The sequence below is a fragment of the Panthera tigris genome, chromosome D1 (assembly GCF_018350195.1).
Source record: "Panthera tigris isolate Pti1 chromosome D1, P.tigris_Pti1_mat1.1, whole genome shotgun sequence".
Taxonomy (NCBI): domain Eukaryota; kingdom Metazoa; phylum Chordata; class Mammalia; order Carnivora; family Felidae; genus Panthera; species Panthera tigris.
In genome coordinates, this window is record NC_056669.1 from 109,937,455 (window position 1) to 109,955,642 (window position 18,188).

Here is an 18,188-nt window from a genome sequence, read left to right on the forward strand (position 1 = left end):
CCCACCCAGGGTCAGGTGTGGCACTTTGCGTGGATAAGCTTCTCTCGGCCTCCCTGCTCTGCAAAGCTGCTCTGACCGTTTAGCCCCCAGGCCCTGTGCTCAGTGCATCACTATGTTGCCTGTGTTGTTTTGCCCTAATTCTGCATTATACCTGAGGAGGGCGGGGCTTAGAAAGGGTATTAACTTCCCCGTCAACGGGCTGATCAACATGGCAGGGCTTGGATCTGAGGGCAGAGCCCCTGTTTCTTCACTGGCTTTTCTGAAGCTTACCCCCAGTGGGTTGGGCAGATCAAGTTCATCAGAGTTATGTGTGGAGTCCAAACACGTGGCTCTGAGTGAGGTCGTGAGGCTCCCTGCTCTGAGCTTGGGGGCGTGACCTCCGATGGAGCGAATTGGCCACTTCTGTGTTGACTGCCGGGTGGCTGGTTTCTGTCCTTGTGGGTTCTTGGCCAGGTCCTGCCTAAGTGAAGTCACTGGGCCAACGGCTTCCGGATAGCTGAGGCACCCAATGGATAGGGGTGAGAATGCCTGAGTTTCCCTGGCCCCTTACACCATTCTCAGGGAAGCCACTGATTACTGGGTGTCACAGCCTTCAGAACCATTCACCATGGTGAACACTGAGCCCACGAATGCCCAGACCTGCCGGTGTTGGCAGAAAGCCAGGCAGGCCGACCAGCAGGTCCTTGGACCTGAGGGGCTGGGAGAGCCAGGAAATGTTTAACAAACAGGGATGAAACTGGAAACTGGGATGTCCCCATGAGTGCCAACGTGTGATGTCTAGGGAGAGGCTCCTTGTTTTGGGTGAGGGTGGGAGATCCTTGAGTGAGCGCTCCCATATTTACCTGGGACGTGGAGCACCCAACCTGCTTACCCACGAAATTCTACAGCTAAACTCTAAACCAGGCGTGGCGCTCCACAGCCCCTGGGCCCCATCTGGACATCACCTGATCTTATAATAAAGTTTTATTGGCACACAGCCACGCCCATTGGTTTGCACATCACCCATGGCCACCCTTGTGTTACAGCTGGCAGACTTGTGACAGATGGTCTGGCCCATCGAGCCCAAACCCTTTACTTTCTCGTTTAGAGAAAGTTTGCTGACCTCTGCTCTAAACCATGACTTCTGTCACTTTAAACTCTTAACCCCCGAGGTTGAGGCAGGACACTGATTTTTCCGTGGGGCGGGGGATAGTGCTTTTTTTCCTTTCCTCTCGCCTGGGGGAGGGCAGCCACCCTCCTCGGCGTCTTCCTGTTCAGGTGTTGGGTAATTCGGTTAATTGAATCGAAAACCGCAAGTTCCCTGGGGACGTGCCGTCCTGCTATTTATCCCCATGTGTATTTGCTTCCTGTGGTGGCCATGACAAGTCTTCACAAACTGGGTGACTTAACACAACAGAAGTGTGTTCTCCTACAGCCTGGAGGCCAGACGTCCGAGGTCAAGGTGTCAGCAGGCCTGTGGCCTGCTCTGGGGGCTGTGGGCTGGGGCGGCTCTGTGTGTCCTTCACATTGTGGTGATTGCAGGTGCTCCTTGGGCCCACATGGTTCCAGTGGGGCTCCAGAGAGAGAGACAGAGACAGAGACAGAGACAGAGACAGTCCCTGCACAGACTTCTCCCCTGTGTCTGTGTCTTCACCTCTTCTGGGGCTCTTATAAGGACATCTGTTGTTGCATTTAGGGCCCACCCCGAAAATCTACGATGACCTCATCTCCAGAGCCTTAATTTGATTACATTTGTGAAGACCCCTTTTCCAAATAAAGTCACATTCACAGGTTCCAGGCATTAGGACGTGGACATATGTTTGTGGGGGGTGGTGCACTACACCGTGAGAGACAGGCAGTGTAGAGTGATGGTTGTGGGAGCAGTGGGAGCTAGTGTAGACGGGCTAGGGTGTGGTGTTGGGCCAGTTCTGTGAGTGCTTTCAGCCTCTCGTTTTCCTGTCTGTAAAATGCACGTTAATGGAAGTAGACTCTGTCAGCTGCCCCGGGAATTAAGTGGGATTAACTGCAGGGGCCTGGCCTATAGGAGTGACCATTCTTGTGAGTTCTTGCCTGGCCCTAGTTTCCAGCACCCTGGGGCTACAGGCCTGAGGTGAGAGGCCGAGCCTGACCCCCTCTCTCTCTTTGTCTCCGCAGCGGCCCATCCATGTGCCCGGGACAACGGTGGCTGCTCCCACATCTGCATTGCCAAGGGTGACGGGACACCACGGTGCTCATGCCCAGTCCACCTCGTGCTCCTGCAGAACCTGCTGACCTGTGGTGGTAGGTGTGACCTCAGCACTTTCTCTTGGGACACCGGACAGGGACTTGATTCCCTGCCTGCCAGGTCTCTGCCCAGCATCCTTTTAAAGTCACACTCAATGTGGCATCCATTCTCCAGGGCCAACTCTCCCTTCATCTGCCTTTCTGTTCCAGGGTATGCATTCGGGGCTATGAATTTCCCTCTAAGTACTGCTTTTGCTGCATCCTACAAATTTTGATAAATTATATCTTCTTCAATTTGTTCACATGTTTTAAAATTTCTCCTAAGACAATTTCTTTGTCCCCTGAGTTATTTAGAAGTGTGTTGTTTAATTTCAAAATATTTGGGGATTTCCCAGCTATTAGTCTGTTACTGATTTCTATTTAATTCCGCTGTGGTCAGAGAACGTACTTTTTATGATTTCTATCCTTTTAATATTATGACCCAGCATGTGATCTTTCTTGGTGAGTGTTCCATGTCAGCTTGAGAAGAATGTGTCATCTGCTCCTATTGGGGGAAGTGTTCTGTAGACATCAGTTAGATCCAGTTGACGGATGGTGTTGTTCAAGCCGTCTGTATTCCCCCTGACTGCCTGTGAGCTGTCAGGCAGGGGTGCTGAAGTCTGCAACTCCAGTAGCAGGCTTATCTGTTTTCTTTTTGTAGTTTTGTCTTTTCTTTCTCCTTCCATGCTTGATTCTCTTCTTTCCCTAAAGCTGAGTGGGGAGTGGTCAAGGATATAAGCTTTAAGGTCAGACAGACCTGGTTCAGATCCCAGCCCTACCACTTCCCAGCAATCCCGAGCTGGTCACTTGCCCTCTCTGAGCCTCCACTTTCTCTTCTGCAAAATAGAGCAGTCGAGAGTGCCTACCTTGGAGTTGTTGTGACATTAAGTAACGAGCACTTTGCATGGTCCGCAACGTGGCACACGGGAATGCCAGCTGCTATTACTTGTGGGACACTGGGCAGTAGTAAGAAAAAGGGACAACTGTTATTGTCACTTGTGATGAAGCCCAAATCCTGGGGCTTCCTCTCTGCTGCCCTCAGTGTCCCCCAGGTCACATTGGATCTTCTCATCTCCCCTTCTCTTCTGTGAGCTCCTGGGGGCTGGTCTTTATCCTGCCCCTTTTCTGCTTATCCTCACCCCTTACGGCACCCACACTGTGTCTTACACAGAAGACAGCACATGCCCACCAGTACAACACAGATGCCTGTCCTCAGCTGGCCTTGCCCCTGGAGAGACTGTCCATTGCCAAGGAGCTCAAGGGGTAGGGCCACAGGAGCTTTCGCTGGTCCTTTCTCACACTGTGAACCCCAGAGAGCTTTGCTGAGAGCAGAGGGGACATTTTGTGGCTGTCCCTGCTGGGGGCCACTTTGACCCTCCTGAGTGTCTTTATGGCTTTTCTCCCAGGTTCCAGCCCCAGGGCTCAAGTGGCTTTGTGGCCTGAGTGGCTCTGCCACTCCCACAGATGTCCAGGCTGCCCTGGAAAAGAGGGGGCTGCACAAAGGGGGCTGCTCTGCTCTCCCTTGGACCACAGCCCTGGGGCTCCTGAATGACATGCCCCTCTGCCCCTCCCCTGCCGTTGGCCCTTCAGACTTGATGCCTGGCTACTTCTCTGGGGACAGCACAGAAGGATAAGAGCTCCGAGGGGCTCTCAGGGGTGACGTGGACCCTCGTGCCTCGTGAAGTGGCAGGAGCCAGACAGCATTCTCAGCACGCCATCGTGAAAGCTGTTTGAGCCCTTCCCGAGTCGGCACGGCCACACACATCTACACTCACCTTGCTGTCCCATGAGGCGCGTGGGTCTAGCGTTGCCGCTGCTGTTTCAGAGACGAGGAAATGGCGATCGGGGGAGCTGGGGGGGGGGTTGTCTGGTTATACAGTTGCCGAGGGGGGCTAGGTTCAACCCCAGACCTGTCCACCTCCCTCCTGTCCCACCCTGCGCCCCAACCATGTCCTGGCCTGCACTTGGCCTGTGCTGAGGAAGTTGGATCTGAGGAGTGGAACGACTCACCGTGGTCAGCTGGTAGGAGGTGGCCCCAGGTCTCCTCTCCACCCACCCAGCTCCCCATCTTCAGGTGACTCCCTCCATTGGGAGCCTTCCTACTCCTCCTTGCACCCCCTCACCGTGGTATCCTCGCCTTCCTGCCTCTCCTTAGCTCACTCCTCAGCAAGGCACCCTGCAGGTCCTCCACCGGCCCCCGCCGTGTCCGTGGGTCCCACCAAGTCCCAGTCCCACTGCAGCAGCTGCCCCAGACCTGTAACAGGTGCTGGTCCTGAGCACCTGCTTTCTGACCCTTCATCTCCTAAGGGGTGTGCATGTGTACGTGCGTGTGTGCGCACAATGGACACTCAGGTGTGGCCAGGCGGACGTGCACACGGTGCAGCAGACTGGCAGCCCAGCCTGGGACCCCAGGCAGGTAAAGGCAGGGCTCCAGTTGGGGGTACCGTGGGCATCCTCAGAAACCCAGTGCCCTGAGTTGCATGTGAGGGGATGGAGACTCACACGAAGGGGTTGTGCCCCGGCTTCTCAGCGGTCGGGGTCGAGTTTCCAGCCCAGAGCGTTTTCTGCTCAACTTGGTGTAGTACCTGCTGCTTCAAACCCAGGTTCCCGAACACCCCCCTATCCCCTCTACGGTAAAAAAAAAAAAAAAAAAAAAAAAAGCAACAAAGAAGATTCACGGCGGCAGGTCACATTGCAGTGGAGACCGCGCGGGCCTCCACTGATTGAACCGCGCATGGCCCGGCGGGGCGGGGCGTGATGGTGTTCCTGTTCTCTGCAGAGCCTCCCACGTGCTCGCCAGACCAGTTCGCGTGTGCCACTGGGGAGATCGACTGCATACCTGGGGCCTGGCGCTGCGACGGCTTCCCCGAGTGTGACGACCAGAGCGACGAGGAGGGCTGCCCGGTGTGCTCGGCGGCCCAGTTCCCCTGCGCGCGGGGCCAGTGCGTCGACCTGCGCCTGCGCTGCGACGGCGAGGCCGACTGCCAGGACCGCTCGGATGAGGCGGACTGCGACGGTGAGAGCGGCCCCGCCCTCGCCCGCTGGCCCCGCCCCCGGCACCCCGTGGGGGGGATGGGCACGCCTACTGGCTCGCCCCTGCCCGCTGGCCCCGCCCCCGCCTTTGCCCGACCCTGGCTTGGACCACGACCCTCACAGGCCCTGCCCCACCCCCGCCCTCCCCTGCCTCATCCTGGCTGCCCCCTTCCTGAGATTCTCCCGCCCCCTGCAAGCCACCTGTCCTGTCGTCCTCCCGGAGCGTGAACCCAGGCTGGCCACGCAAGAGTAGGGTAGAACGTTTGTCCCGAGCGAAATCGCTAAATCCTCAGGTTGGGAGAGGAAAATGTTATTCGTAGGCCTACCGAGGAAAACTTTGCCACCCACCCTGTCCTGCCAAGTAGTTTGGCCCCAAGGCAGGCTGGGAGAGTCGACTTGCCTTCCGCCCCTGGCTCAAGAGTTTCACAAAAACCCCAGGCAAATCCAGTAGTCAGCTGGATAAATCCCCGTCCCCAAAGGCAGCGCTGCCCTCCACAGGGCAGTCTGTGGGATAATGCTTGTTCCTGGGTGGTTTCTAGCAACCCGGTGAGCCGAACGTGACAAAAAGATGTGCTTCAGTCATCTCGGTCCACTCTGACCAGCAGGATCTTCCTTTAGACCTTAGCAGTGAGGTCTTAACCTCTGTTTAACCTTAACCTCTGTTTCTGGGCGTTCTCTGAATTTCCCTTTTATAAACGACATGCTCAGTGGTTTCCTGCCACAGAGCGTCAGCACCACGGCCCCACGACTGCCACTGAGCTGTTGATGGGCTGCTCTGCCTCCTCTGTAGCCACCGGCTGCTGTTGTGAGATAACCCCCAGCTGGTGGATCACCGTCTGCTGTCCCCGTTCGTGATGAGCAGCCGTTTATGGAAGATGAAGGCCCGGGGGTGGGGGCTCATCTCCTCAGCTGGTCCTGTACAGCCGCAGATGTTAAGTCTTTGCAGCTTATGGACCCTCCGAGAATTTGATGGCGGTGGGAGGCCAGGGGTTGGCAGACCGCGGCCTGAGAGTCAGATCCAGACCGCCACCAGGTTTCGTCAAGTTGCGTGAGAACACAGCCAGGCTCGCTCGTCTACTTGCACTAAAACGATAGAGACCCATGGCCCTCAAGGCCTGAATACCTGCTGCCTGGCCCCTGGCAGAGACGTTTGCTGAGCCCAGCCATACAGCCTTGCCGTAGCACGAGTGTTTAGGTGGCCGTCTCAGAGGACGGCAGGAGCCCTGGCTGGGAACCGTCCCCCCCGCCTCTCCCCCTGTAATGTTTCTCTGGGAGCAACGTGCAGCACCCACAGCACGCCCTAGTTCAGGCTCTGGGCTGCACCTTCTCTTTCAGAAGCTTCCTCTCCTTTGTTACCAACAAATTGTCCCACCCGCTGCGAGGACAGGGTCCTCTCATCTCGGGCTCCCAGGGAGGGGCGCTTGGGGTGGGGCAGGGTGGCTGAGAGCTTGGATAGCAAGCACTGGGGGTGGGCGATGGCCGAGTCCCCTGGGCAGTGCCCTCCTCTGCAACGGTAGCTCCTTCTGGGTTGGCATTCTGGAACACGAGGGAAACAGGGCATGCCCAGCCTTCCTCCTCTTAGTCTAAAAGGCCGTGAGCTGCCTTTTCCTTCCTGGTTGAGCCCTGCTCCCCCTTCCTTATCCTCCACCCTGGGAGCTCTGCCGAGACATCACCTGCCCCTGCTCCCACCCATTCTAGGTCATTCCTCTAGTTGGCTGTCACCTCCCCATAACTCAGGAGAGCCTCGGGGCAGGGGCTGTGTTAGTCCTGGCTCTGCATGGGCCTGAGCCGTGGTAGGAGCCTGATAAGTACCTCCTGGGAGTCACTGAGGTCCCTTCCCTGCCAGCCGTGCCTAGACCTTGGAATAGGGGTCGTCGAGGGGAGGGTGGAGACCGAATTTGCTGTGGCCCTTCCCTGAACCCATCCTAGAAAGAGTCCCGTTTGTCCGTTCTGCGTTTGGAACCCAGACCTTTCTGTTGGGTCTCGGGGGCGGGGCGGGAAGCACCTGTTGGCGGCTGTCCACTTCGTCCTCCTGCAGCCTCTCTGAACGCAAGCCCTCCCCCTGCAGCCGTCTGCCTGCCCAACCAGTTCCGGTGCGCCAGTGGCCAGTGCGTCCTCATCAAGCAGCAATGCGATTCTTTCCATGACTGCATCGACGGCTCGGATGAGCTCATGTGCGGTGAGCCAGCTTCCCGTGGAGGGTTCACCCTGGGCTGGGGTGCTCCCCACGAGTGTGGGGTCTAGAGGGAGAAGACATGCTGGGGGCCTGGTACGCGGACAGAGGAGGCTGGGAGGTTGGGAGCACTTGGCCTTGGGGGAGGCCGGCAGGGAAGCCTGCCTGGAGGTAGGGGCAGCTGTGGGGCTGAGCTGGGAGGGGGAGGGGGGCGCGTGAGCCCATGGGGGTGTTTCCGGCTGGGACGGAGACAGGCCCCTGTGGTTGGGGCTGACTGTGCCTGAGAGGGCACGCTTCTGCCCGCCAGGACCTCACTCGGCAGCCTCTGGCAGGCATCCCCATCAGAGGATGGGGGTCGGGGTGGCCCTCTCCCTGCCAGCCTGCTCTCTGGCGAGGAGGTGCATGGCACTTCGTGCCCCGTGAGTGACGTGGCCTGTACAGTCAGGGGTACGGCGGCCACGGGATGTGAGGCCAGGGCAGTCAGGGAGGCTTCCTGGAGGTGGTGGCTCTTGAAGGGCCGTCTTTGACTCCGACGGGGAGGGAGCCGGAGTCTCAGACAGGAAGTGGGAATGTGTGCGCACGTCTGAGGACGTGGGCTCTGCATTCACTGTAGACGTATCTGGGCTGAGAGCTGACTACGGGAGAGGGGTGTTGAGAGCAGGGAAGGAGGAGGGCTCCCTGAGCACGTTGTCCCTTCGTGTGAAGCAAGGTGAGGCACCTCAGTTAGCGTCTCAAGAAAGTGAGTGACCTGGGGCCGGAGGGCGGCCGTGGGTGCCACCGGGGGTCACGCCCCCACCCCTTTGCTGGCAGGCGCCAGTCTGACCGTGTCTCTGTTCAGCCTCTGGCATGATGGCGCCTCCGGCGTCAGGGGCGACATTTATCCAGAGTCTGGTCCGGTCGCCCAAGCCGGCGGTTTTCCTCCTCTGCTTTGGGTTCTGGCTGGCAAGAGGGGACGCGGTGGACGGAATCCTTGGGCCTGATGGGAAAGTGAACGTTCTTTTCGCCGAAGTTGACTTTAGAGTCTCCGTGCTCCCTCCCCAGGGCGGGGGGGCAGCCTGAGGAGCACCCCCCCCCCCCGCCCCCGGCCTTCGTCGCCCCGTCAGGATGCCCAGAAAGACCCTTGGGCCCTCGAGCCTGGGCTTGGCCCCTGCCCCTCCCACTGCCCTCACTTGGGACCTCTGTGTCAGCAGGCGCGTGGGGCTCAGCGAGCCCTGCTGGTGAAGGCCTCCGGCCCCCGGGGTCTCCATCAGCCCAGCTCTGCCCCTGCGCGTGGGCCAAGTCCCCCGCTGGCGCGGCTCGGAGCCCCCGGGCCCTGCCTGCCTGCCCCCACCCCCGTGGCCCCTGTCAGCTCCTGGTGACCGTCTCCAGCGGCCTCCTGGCCCACCTGACTTGGGGGTGTCACCGGGCCTCCAGAGAGCCCTTGGACCCTGGGGGATGAACCTGAGACTGCAGTTTTTTTTTTGTTTTTTTTTTTAATTTTTTTTTTTTAACGTTTTTTATTTATTTTTGGGACAGAGAGAGACAGAGCATGAACGGGGGAGGGGCAGAGAGAGAGGGAGACACAGAATGGGAAACAGGCTCCAGGCTCCGAGCCATCAGCCCAGAGCCCGACGCGGGGCTCGAACTCACGGACCGCGAGATCGTGACCTGGCTGAAGTCGGACGCTTAACCGACTGCACCACCCAGGCGCCCCCTGAGACTGCTCTTGAGAGCTTGTCGGGCAGCGTGGAGAGCTCCGCCAGGGGTGGGGTGGAGGGGGGAGGGTGCTCCGGGCAGGTCGGGGAGGGGGGAGGCGTGGCGCCCCAGCACCCAGCTTCTCCCTTCCTCCCGCCCTCCCCCAGCGGGTGCTGTGCCTGGACCGCAGCGGCCCCTCCAGGGCACACGGCATCCACCCCCCGCGGGAGGGCCTGTCCTTCTCGGTTAACGTCGACCGTCTCTTCCCGCCCGTCCTCTGGCAGAGATCACCAAGCCGCCCTCCGACGACACCCCGGCCCACGGCAGTGCCATCGGGCCGGTCGTGGGCATCATCCTCTCGCTCTTTGTCATGGGCGGGGTCTACTTCGTCTGCCAGCGTGTGGTGTGTCAGCGCTACACGGGGGCCAACGGGCCCTTCCCGCACGAGTACGTCAGCGGGACCCCCCACGTACCCCTGCATTTCATAGCCCCCGGCGGCTCACAGCACGGCCCCTTCACAGGTGAGGAGCCGACGTGCGCGAGGGCCCTGGGCACGGCTGGGGTGAGCGGGGAAGACGCACCCTGGCGGTGGGCAGGGGGGCCTGAACCTGGGCCTGGGGGCCGCGGGAGCCGAGGAGGGTGTGCTTTGGGGGGGAGGGGGGCCGGCCCCTGAGCCACCTCGTCCCTCCCCCCCGCGGCAGGCATCTCCTGCGGCAAGTCCGTGATGAGCTCTGTGAGCCTGATGGGCGGCCGGGGCGGGGTGCCCCTCTACGACCGGAACCACGTCACCGGGGCCTCGTCCAGCAGCTCATCCAGCACCAAGGCCACGCTGTACCCGCCGGTGAGTGGGCACGGGAGGAGGCCCGGCCGTCCGGGGGGGTCCCCACCATCGGTGGCCGGCCAGGGGGACCCCTTCCTGTGACCTCGGCATTTCTGGAATTATCAGCTGTCCCGCCGTCACAGAGAATGGTGACAGCGTTCACTTTCCTCCCTCTGCACGTCTTGTCGTTTTTCCCTTGTGACTTTTTTTTTTTTTTCTTGTTTAGAAAGGGTGCTCCTTGTTCGTGGTGGCTAATCTGGAAACCCATAACAATATCAAGGGCGGAGTCTCCCCCATAACCCCACCTCCCGGGTTGCCGCCGGGCATTTCAGTGTCCTGGGGATTGTCTTTGGCCCTCACAGGCCCACCCTGTCCGTGACTGTGTCTCTTGTAGGGCCTGTCTGGACAGGGTGCTCCCAGTGTGCCTGTGTGACTTTCTCCTTGCTGTCCCTGCCAAGAGCACCCGATGTTCCCTCCCAGGCCCTTGCTGGGTCCCAGAAAACAGCTGGGTTGTTTTCCTAAGGGCTGGCACTCACAGGTGACTTTTGTGGCTGAGCTTCCAGAGCCGGAGTGGGTGAGGGCCTAGTCCGAGGCAAGCCACACGCCAGAGAGAAGCGGTCACACAGAGGGTGACACACAGAAGCCCCCAGCGCCCGAGCCCCCTACAGGTTCCTGCCAGGGGACCTCTCCCGAGGCTGGGGAGGACATTCCCAAGGGCACAGCCCCAGGAAACGGGGTGAGCTTGATCCACGAGTGTGAATCTGTGTGTACAAGCATCGGGGCTGACATTACGTGGTTCTGTGCTTTTTGATCCTTAAAAGCCCAACTTCCTGCAACAGATGCTCCTCTAAGGTGACCTCTGCCTCTTGCGCTCTCTCTGGGGGTCTCCAGGAAGCCCCACCCGCCAGGGCTGGGTGTTGCTGCCCTTCTTGTGTCTCTCATGTCCGGGCCTTCCCCTCCTTAGCACATCTGACACTGGCAGGCGTCTGGGAGGAAGGGGGCAGCAAGGGTCGCTGTCGCGGCCTCACCTGCTGGGAACCGCGTCTCCAGGAGGCTGCAGGCCGGGGCTGCGTCTAGGGGCAGCAGAAGCCAAGAGCCGAGAGCCTGGAGTTTAGAATACTCCCCACCGTCTGTCTGGTCCTCTCTGCCGCTACTGTCCCCCTGACATTCACGTGTGCCACATGACCAGCTGGAAATACCGGCGATCGTGAAAGGCCGAGCTCACTCCAGGACAGCCCCCTGGGTCCCCCATGCAGATACCGGGAGGCTCAGTCCCCTGGCTTCCCGGTCCTGTGGCTCTGCTGGGAGCTGAGGGGAGGGGGTCTTATTAGCAAGAGATGACACTATTACCAACCACCTATTTTTTTTTTTTTTTTAAGTTTATTCAGGGAGAGAGAGAAAGAGAGCATGAGCAGGGGAGAGGCAGAGAGAGAGGGAAGAAAGAATCCCAAGCAGGCTCCTCACTGAGGCAGGGCTTGATCCCATGAACCCTGACATCATGACCCGAGTTGAAATCAAGTGTCGGATGCTTAGCAGATTGAGCCACCCAGGTGCCCCCAGCCAGCTGTTTTTTTAAATTAATTAACTTATTTATTTTGAGAGAGGGGGAGAGAGAGAATGAGCAGGGGAGAAGCAGAGAGAGAAGGGGACAGGGGACCCAAAGTGGGCTCTGTGCTGAGAGCAGACAGCCCAATGTGGGGCTTGAACTCACGAACCGTGAGATCATGACCTGAGCCAAAGTCAGAGGCTCAATCGACTGAGCCACCCAGGCGCCCCCCAGCTATCGTTTAAAAACTTTGTTGAGATATAACGTACATACCACACCAATCACCCGCTTACAGGGTAGAATCTGGCGGTGGTTAGCAAATTCACGGACACGTGCGAGCATCACCACCGTGGATTTTAGCACATTTCATCACGCCAAACACAGACCCTGCACAAAGCCGCCTATTTGTAAAATAACTACAAGGGACACCTGGGTGGCTCAGTCGGTTGAGTGTCCGACTTCGGCTCAGGTCATGATTTTGCAGTTCGTGAGTTCAAGCCCCACGTCCGACTCGCTGCTGTCGGCGCGGAGCCCGCTCTGGATCCCCTGTCCCCGCCACCCCCCTCCCCCGCTTGCCTTCTCTCTCAAAAAAACAAAACAATAAATTAACTATATTGTTTCACATCAGAAATATATGCTCATGGTACAAAATTCAAAAGGTACCGTGGAACGTACAGTGAAAAGACGGTCACCCCCCTCACGCTGAGCGTGAACCCCTGCCCCCCAGAGGCACATCCGTGGTGAGTTTCTTATGTGTCCTCGGGGTAATCTGTACACAGGCAGGTATCCAAGAGTATGGACTTTATTTTCCCAGCCGAGAGGGTGATAGTTTGGCTTTCGGAGATCATTGTAAATTCACTTGCGGTTGTAAGAACAGACAGAGACCTCCTCTGTCCTTCACCCAGATTCCCCCAAAGGTAACGCCTCGCATAACTAACGTCCTCTTAGTCCTTCTGTGCTGCTCTGACAGAGATGACGTCGGCTGGGTGGCTTTAGCACCTGCTTGTCACAATTTTGGAGGCCGGGAAGTCTGAGATCCAGACGCTGGCAGATTTGGGGTCTGTGGCGTCTAGTGGGGGCCCAGTTCTGGATCACCGACGGCCGTCTCCTCCCTACGTGGCGGAAGGGGTGAGGTTGCCGTGCGAGGTCGGCGGCCGGGCTCACGTGGGCTCCCCGCTCAGGACCAGATCAGCTCCCGACAGCCTCGCCTCCCACTATCATCACTCGGGGGTTAGGACTCGACATAGGACCTTTGGGGACACAAACGTTCAGTCTATGGTAACAGCACAACGGAAGTACTGGGCCGTTGGTGTCATATTCTTTGGCCCTATTCAGATTTTACCAGTTTTACAAATGTGCTTTTTTGTTTTAAAGACTTCCTTTTTTTTTTTTTTTTTTTTTAATTTTTTAAATGTTTGTTTATATTTGCGGGAGAGAGAGAGACAGAGCATGAGCAGGGGAGGGACAGAGAGAGAGAGACAGACAGACAGAATCCAAACCAGGCTCCAGGCTCCAGGCTCCCAGCTGCCAGCAGAGCCCGACGTGGGGCTCAAACTCATGAACCGTGAGATCATGACCTGAGCCGAAGTCGGACGCTCAACTGACTGAGCCACCCGGGGGCCCCAAAGACTTTTTTCGTACGAGCAATTTTAGCTTCGCAGCAAAATTGAGAGGAAGGTACAGAGATTTCCCACACGCCTCCTGCCCATCCTGTGCCAGAGTCATGTAGTACTTGATGGATAATAGTCATTGATGAACCCCGTGGACACGTCACAGCCGTCCAAGGTCCAGAGCGTGTAGTACGGTTCACTGTTGGCTCTCGTACGTTCTGCGGGCTCGGACAGGTGGACGGTGACCCACAGCCACCATCATAGTATCCCACAGCGTAGAGACACCGCTTGCCGCGTTGACCTGACCAGAAGGAGGCGCTCTCCCGAGCCCAAGTCGCTGAGGGGCTGCGCCCGTGGAACGTGGGAAGACCAGCCCGTCAGCAGTGCGCCGGGGGGAACCAGCTCTAGTCCGATATGTGGGCAGAAGAGGAAACGGGCCCCCAAGAGCTGGGGTGTGGGGGCACCTCTGGGAGGCCCTCTCCGCTAGGTTTCCCTGCCTGGTCTCTGCTCCCCCCTCTGAATGACACCCCCCTCGGTATCGTGCCCTCCCAACTTTGGGGTCAGATCCTGAAGGCTCCCCAAGGCCGGCTATTTGGGCTGAAGAGGACCCTCCGCAGAATAAGGAGCGTAGGTTACTCACCACGTGTCACCAAGGGGCCCACTTTAGAGATGGGGAAGTAGAGGCCCAGAGAGCTGAAGTCCCTCACCGGTGGGGGGCGGGGGCACGCTGCAGCCGGGGGGTGATGGAACAGGACCCGCACACATCTGCCTGGCCACAAAGGCCCTTTCTGCTGCCTTCAGGGACCTGGCGGACTCCAGCCCTTCAGGTGTGGGCCTGGGGTCACGGCTGGTCTGCGGGGTGATATTTGGGCCACAGGCAGGGTTGCCTCTCACCGTGACAACCTTCAGGGGGGACAGCTGTGGCTTCCTGTCCACTCCCTAAGTCTCACGAACGCCGACTCGGAACCGTACAGACCGTGAGGGGCCCGCGGAGCCAAGCGGGCCCCTCCCAGCCCTGCCCGCCTGCTCGGGCCGGGGTGGGAGCACCGTAGGGAGCACCTGCTTCCGTCAGGCGGGCATAACCTTCGCTTGCTTTCCTCAGATCCTGAACCCGCCGCCGTCCCCCGCCACGGACCCCTCCTTGTACAACGTGGACATGTTCTACTCTTCCAACATTCCCACCACTGCGAGACCCTACAGGTACGAAGTTCCTGCCACCGCCCTCCATACCCGTGGCCGTCTGGGCCTCCAGACAAGCCTGTGATAGAGCAGGACCCCCGGTCCCCGTTTCCCGGGTCAGGAAACCTGGGAAGAGAGGTTTCGGGTGCTGGTGGGCTCTCCCAGCCGCTCAGACCATACCTGGCTTGCTTCCCCGTGGGGCAAACCGGGCCTACCTGCTGAGTCCAGGAACCAAACCCCATGTTCTGAGCAGGCTCTAGAAGGTAGATGTAGCTCTGGGTTGTTTTGTTTTTAAGTCGGGACGTGCCCGGGCAGGCGTGGCCTTGAATGGCGCCACCAGGGGATTCCCACTGTGGCATGGCCAGGTTCCACTGCCTAGGGAGGCCCGTGCACAGGGGCCAAGGTTTGACTGTGTTTGAATCCAGCTGCGGGACTCTGGCAGTGATGCCCACCTCTGCCGCCTCCGTCCCGTGAGGGCCCCAAGTCTCATGAGTGCAAGGGTGGCACCTGCCGCGGAGGGCCCTTCATTGGGATGATCCTCTCAGCCCCCTGGGGGGGCCGTGTTGGGGTGGCACACCCCACCCCCCTGGGTTGGGAGGGGGCCCTTAAGGGTGCTGAGAAGAGGCATCTGGGTGTGCTGGCCTGTGTCCAGGGGCCAGGTCCGAGCCTGGGGTGACCTCCAACCCGGTGGCCTTAGCCCACAGGCCTACCACACAGGTGCATGGGGCCGCTCGCCCCAAGGGGGAGGCAGAAGCTGGAGAGTGGCCCGCACCTCCCTGCTCCCTAGAGCTGCCTGGAGTGGGGAAGCCTCAGAGCGTGTCGCGCCTGCCCTCTGGTGGCCACTTCAGGGACTCCGGGCCCAAAGAAGAGCGAGCCACTGCCCTAGTCAAGGGCCTGCAGTGCTTCCCCCGCCCCCAGTGCCTCAGCGTCCCAGTGTGTCCCCAGCAGCCTTGTGGGTGGCTGTCCCCAGGCTGTCACATCCACGCTGGCCAGGCCCCTCAGTCTCTGCTCTGTGTCCTGCCTTTCTCATTATGTCCCATTTTTATGGCACCTCTTCCCTCCCCCTGTCTCAGGGTCCCTTTCTGCCCCTGGGGTCCTATGAGGCCTGTCCACCTGCTCTATGTTCTCGGCACCCGCTGCCCCTCCCTGGCCCCAGGGTGCTGGCTCCACCTTCTTGCCCTCCGTGAGCCCTCTGGGGCCCTCAAACATACCGCGATCCCCACCCCCAGCTCAGGCCGTGCCGTGGCCCTGACAGAACCTTCCGGCGCAGGAGACGTCTGGGAGGCGTCGTCACGGGGAGCTTGGAGGCACCGCCTGGGTCAGATGGCTTTAGACTTCCAGGGTCACTGGTCCCCGGCACTTACAGTAATAATGATAAAATGGGGAACAGTCTTCCAGCGCTTTCTGGTGTCAGGCACTGTTTCTGGCACTTTCCACGAAGAATCTCATTTAATCCTCACCAGCCTCTTTGGAACTGGGCACTGTTTTAGCCTCCCCATTTTCCCAATGAGACACTGAAGCCCAGAGAAGTTAAGTAAGCTGCCTAAGGCCCCCAGGCCAGGTAGGCTCTGCAAGCCTTGTTCTCCATAAAGGCAAGCAAAGGGCGCCCGGGGGGGGGGGGGGGGGGCTCAGTCGGTTAAGCGTCCGACTTCGGCTCAGGTCAGGATCTCGCGGTCCGTGGGTTCGAGTCCCCACTTTGAGCCCTGGGCTGACAGCTCGGAGCCCAGAGCCAGCTTCGGATTCTGTGCCTCCCTCTCTCTCTGTCCCTGCCCGGCTTATGCTCTGTCTCTGTCTCTCAAGATTAACTACACGTTAAAAAAAAAAAGGCAAGTGTGGCTCCCAGGTGTGTCGGTGCAGACACGCCCACTTTGGACGTGGGGAGTGTGGCTCAGAGGGAGCGCACAGCTGAGGGGCCCCGGGGGTCTCCCCGAGACGAGGTGCCACTCCCCTCTGTCCCCTTCAGGCCCTACATCATCCGCGGCATGGCGCCCCCGACGACGCCCTGCAGCACGGACGTGTGTGACAGCGACTACAGCGCCAACCGCTGGAAGGCCAGCAAGTACTACCTGGATTTGAACTCGGACTCAGACCCCTACCCGCCGCCGCCCACGCCCCACAGCCAGTACCTGTCGGCGGAGGACAGCTGCCCGCCTTCGCCCGCCACCGAGAGGAGCTACTTCCACCTCTTCCCTCCCCCTCCATCCCCCTGCACGGACTCGTCCTGACCCCCGCCGGGCCACCCTGGCCTCTCTCGGCGCCCTTGTAAATAGTTTTAAATATGAACAAAGAAAAAAATATATTTTATGATTTAAAAAAAATAAATATAGTTGGGATTAAAAAAAACAACAACACGAGAAATGTGAACAGTGATGGGGTGGGCCGGGCCGGGGAAGACTTTGTACAGTGGAGAAAATATTTATAAACTTAATTTTTTTTAAACGTCACTGCCATTCTTTTGTGCCATGTGTGCTTTTGAGCTGAGCGTCCCCACCCCACGGGGCGAATCCCGTGTCCTCCCTGGGACAGCTGTCAGAGTTGTGCACTGATCCTCCTGAGCACCTCGGGTCCCCGTCAGGCCCCCACGGGGTGGGCTGAGCCTCTGGGCAGAGGCGGGCAGGCAGGATGCCTGACTTGTGCCCTCGTGAAGGGCCCCGGCTCCACTGTTACCATCCTGAAATTCTAAATGGGTTTTAAGAAAGAGACCCTGCGTTTCATTTTGCCCTGGGCTCCACAGATTACGTACCTGTGCCTCGGGCTATTCCTCGGCCTGTCTGACCTCTGTGCGTGCTGGCCCCAGTTACCGCCTGCCGTCCACGGAGATGGTGCAGGGACAGAGGGGGGGTCCCTCCTGGCTGTGTATTCCGTGTGGACCCCCAGTGGATGGGGCTGCCACGGTCGGGTGGGAACCTCCCAGCTCCTGTGCCCTCCCCCGTTTCCATCTTGTCCTTTCCAGCACACAGGCCCCCAGGCCCTGGGGACCTGCCCCAGCCTGGTCCCCGCAAGGGCAGTCAGTCAACACTGCCCCCAGGCCCACTGGGTAGGTACAGGAGGTGTCGGAGAGATAAGGCCTGCTCCCCGCCCCCGGGGGTGGGGTGGTCCCCAGCCTGCTGAAGGAGACTGACCAGTTGGCAAGTCATGAGGAAGTTAGGCTGTTCCCCAGGTGCCAGGCAGGAAGGGACTAACCTCACTTGGAATGTCACAGGGAGGTCAGAGGAGAACTACCATTTTTAGTCCCGGGGACACACTCAGAAGAATCGATGCACAGCGATCTGGAAGAAGGGCCTCCCTTTGGGACTGGAGATCGAACCCTTGGCCAGCCCCCAGGGCCTGGAATGCGGAGGTGACAGTCTCCAAGATGAGGAAACCCCAGAACACTCAGACCCTGGGGCCCCAGTGCTGGGGAGGCGGAATGGGAAAGGTGGTGGCCCTCAGGGCTCCCCAGACTGCCTGACCAGGGGACATAGCTGGGGTGTCAGGCATATGAGTCTGCCAGGCTGATTTCCTGAGACTTTCGTGGAACTGTCTCCCCTGCTCCCTGATTGTCCAGGAGTTCCTGGAGGTCACGGTCAGCACTGGCGGTGACAGGGACTGGCTGGCGGACTTGTTGGTTCTTGCTGCCCCTGGAACCAAGAGGGCTGCCACCGGGGGGTGGGGGGTGGGGGGGGAGGGGGGACCTGTGCTCAAGGCCCCTTTGCAGAAGGAGGGACTGGATCTTCCTGGGAAGGCCAGCTTCACTTACTTCATCCAGCTGGCCCCATCTGGTAAGGAAGGGTGCTGTCACCCGCCCCTGAGGACTGTCATTTAAGACATCCCGCTCCAATGGGATCATGCCTGTTGAGAAGCCTTGCCCAGTGAGCGCCTGGCAAGGAGCAGCTCCTTGGTAAATGGAAGCTGTGACCTATTAGAGCCCAG

At 59.3% G+C, this 18,188-nt stretch overlaps 1 protein-coding gene and 1 long non-coding RNA gene across 2 annotated transcripts in view; one reads left to right on the forward strand and one right to left on the reverse strand.

The window, feature by feature from the left end:
- Window positions 1-16,715, forward strand: part of LRP5 (LDL receptor related protein 5) — a 102,200-nt gene extending 85,485 nt beyond the window's left edge. The window contains exons 17-23 of the mRNA XM_042957788.1: window positions 2,134-2,259; window positions 5,021-5,257; window positions 7,343-7,453; window positions 9,406-9,642; window positions 9,823-9,962; window positions 14,200-14,297; window positions 16,240-16,715. Of these exons, the coding sequence (XP_042813722.1) occupies window positions 2,134-2,259; window positions 5,021-5,257; window positions 7,343-7,453; window positions 9,406-9,642; window positions 9,823-9,962; window positions 14,200-14,297; window positions 16,240-16,501 (1,211 nt within the window). The 3' untranslated portion in view covers window positions 16,502-16,715. The remainder of the gene's footprint in view (window positions 1-2,133; window positions 2,260-5,020; window positions 5,258-7,342; window positions 7,454-9,405; window positions 9,643-9,822; window positions 9,963-14,199; window positions 14,298-16,239) is intronic.
- On the reverse strand, window positions 2,651-5,167 carry LOC122231014. Its single transcript, XR_006208121.1, has 3 exons — window positions 5,081-5,167; window positions 4,017-4,092; window positions 2,651-2,952 (listed from the first exon to the last, which is right to left on the reverse strand). It is a non-coding gene; the product is annotated as an uncharacterized LOC122231014 (long non-coding RNA).
- Window positions 16,716-18,188: the final 1,473 nt, after the last annotated feature.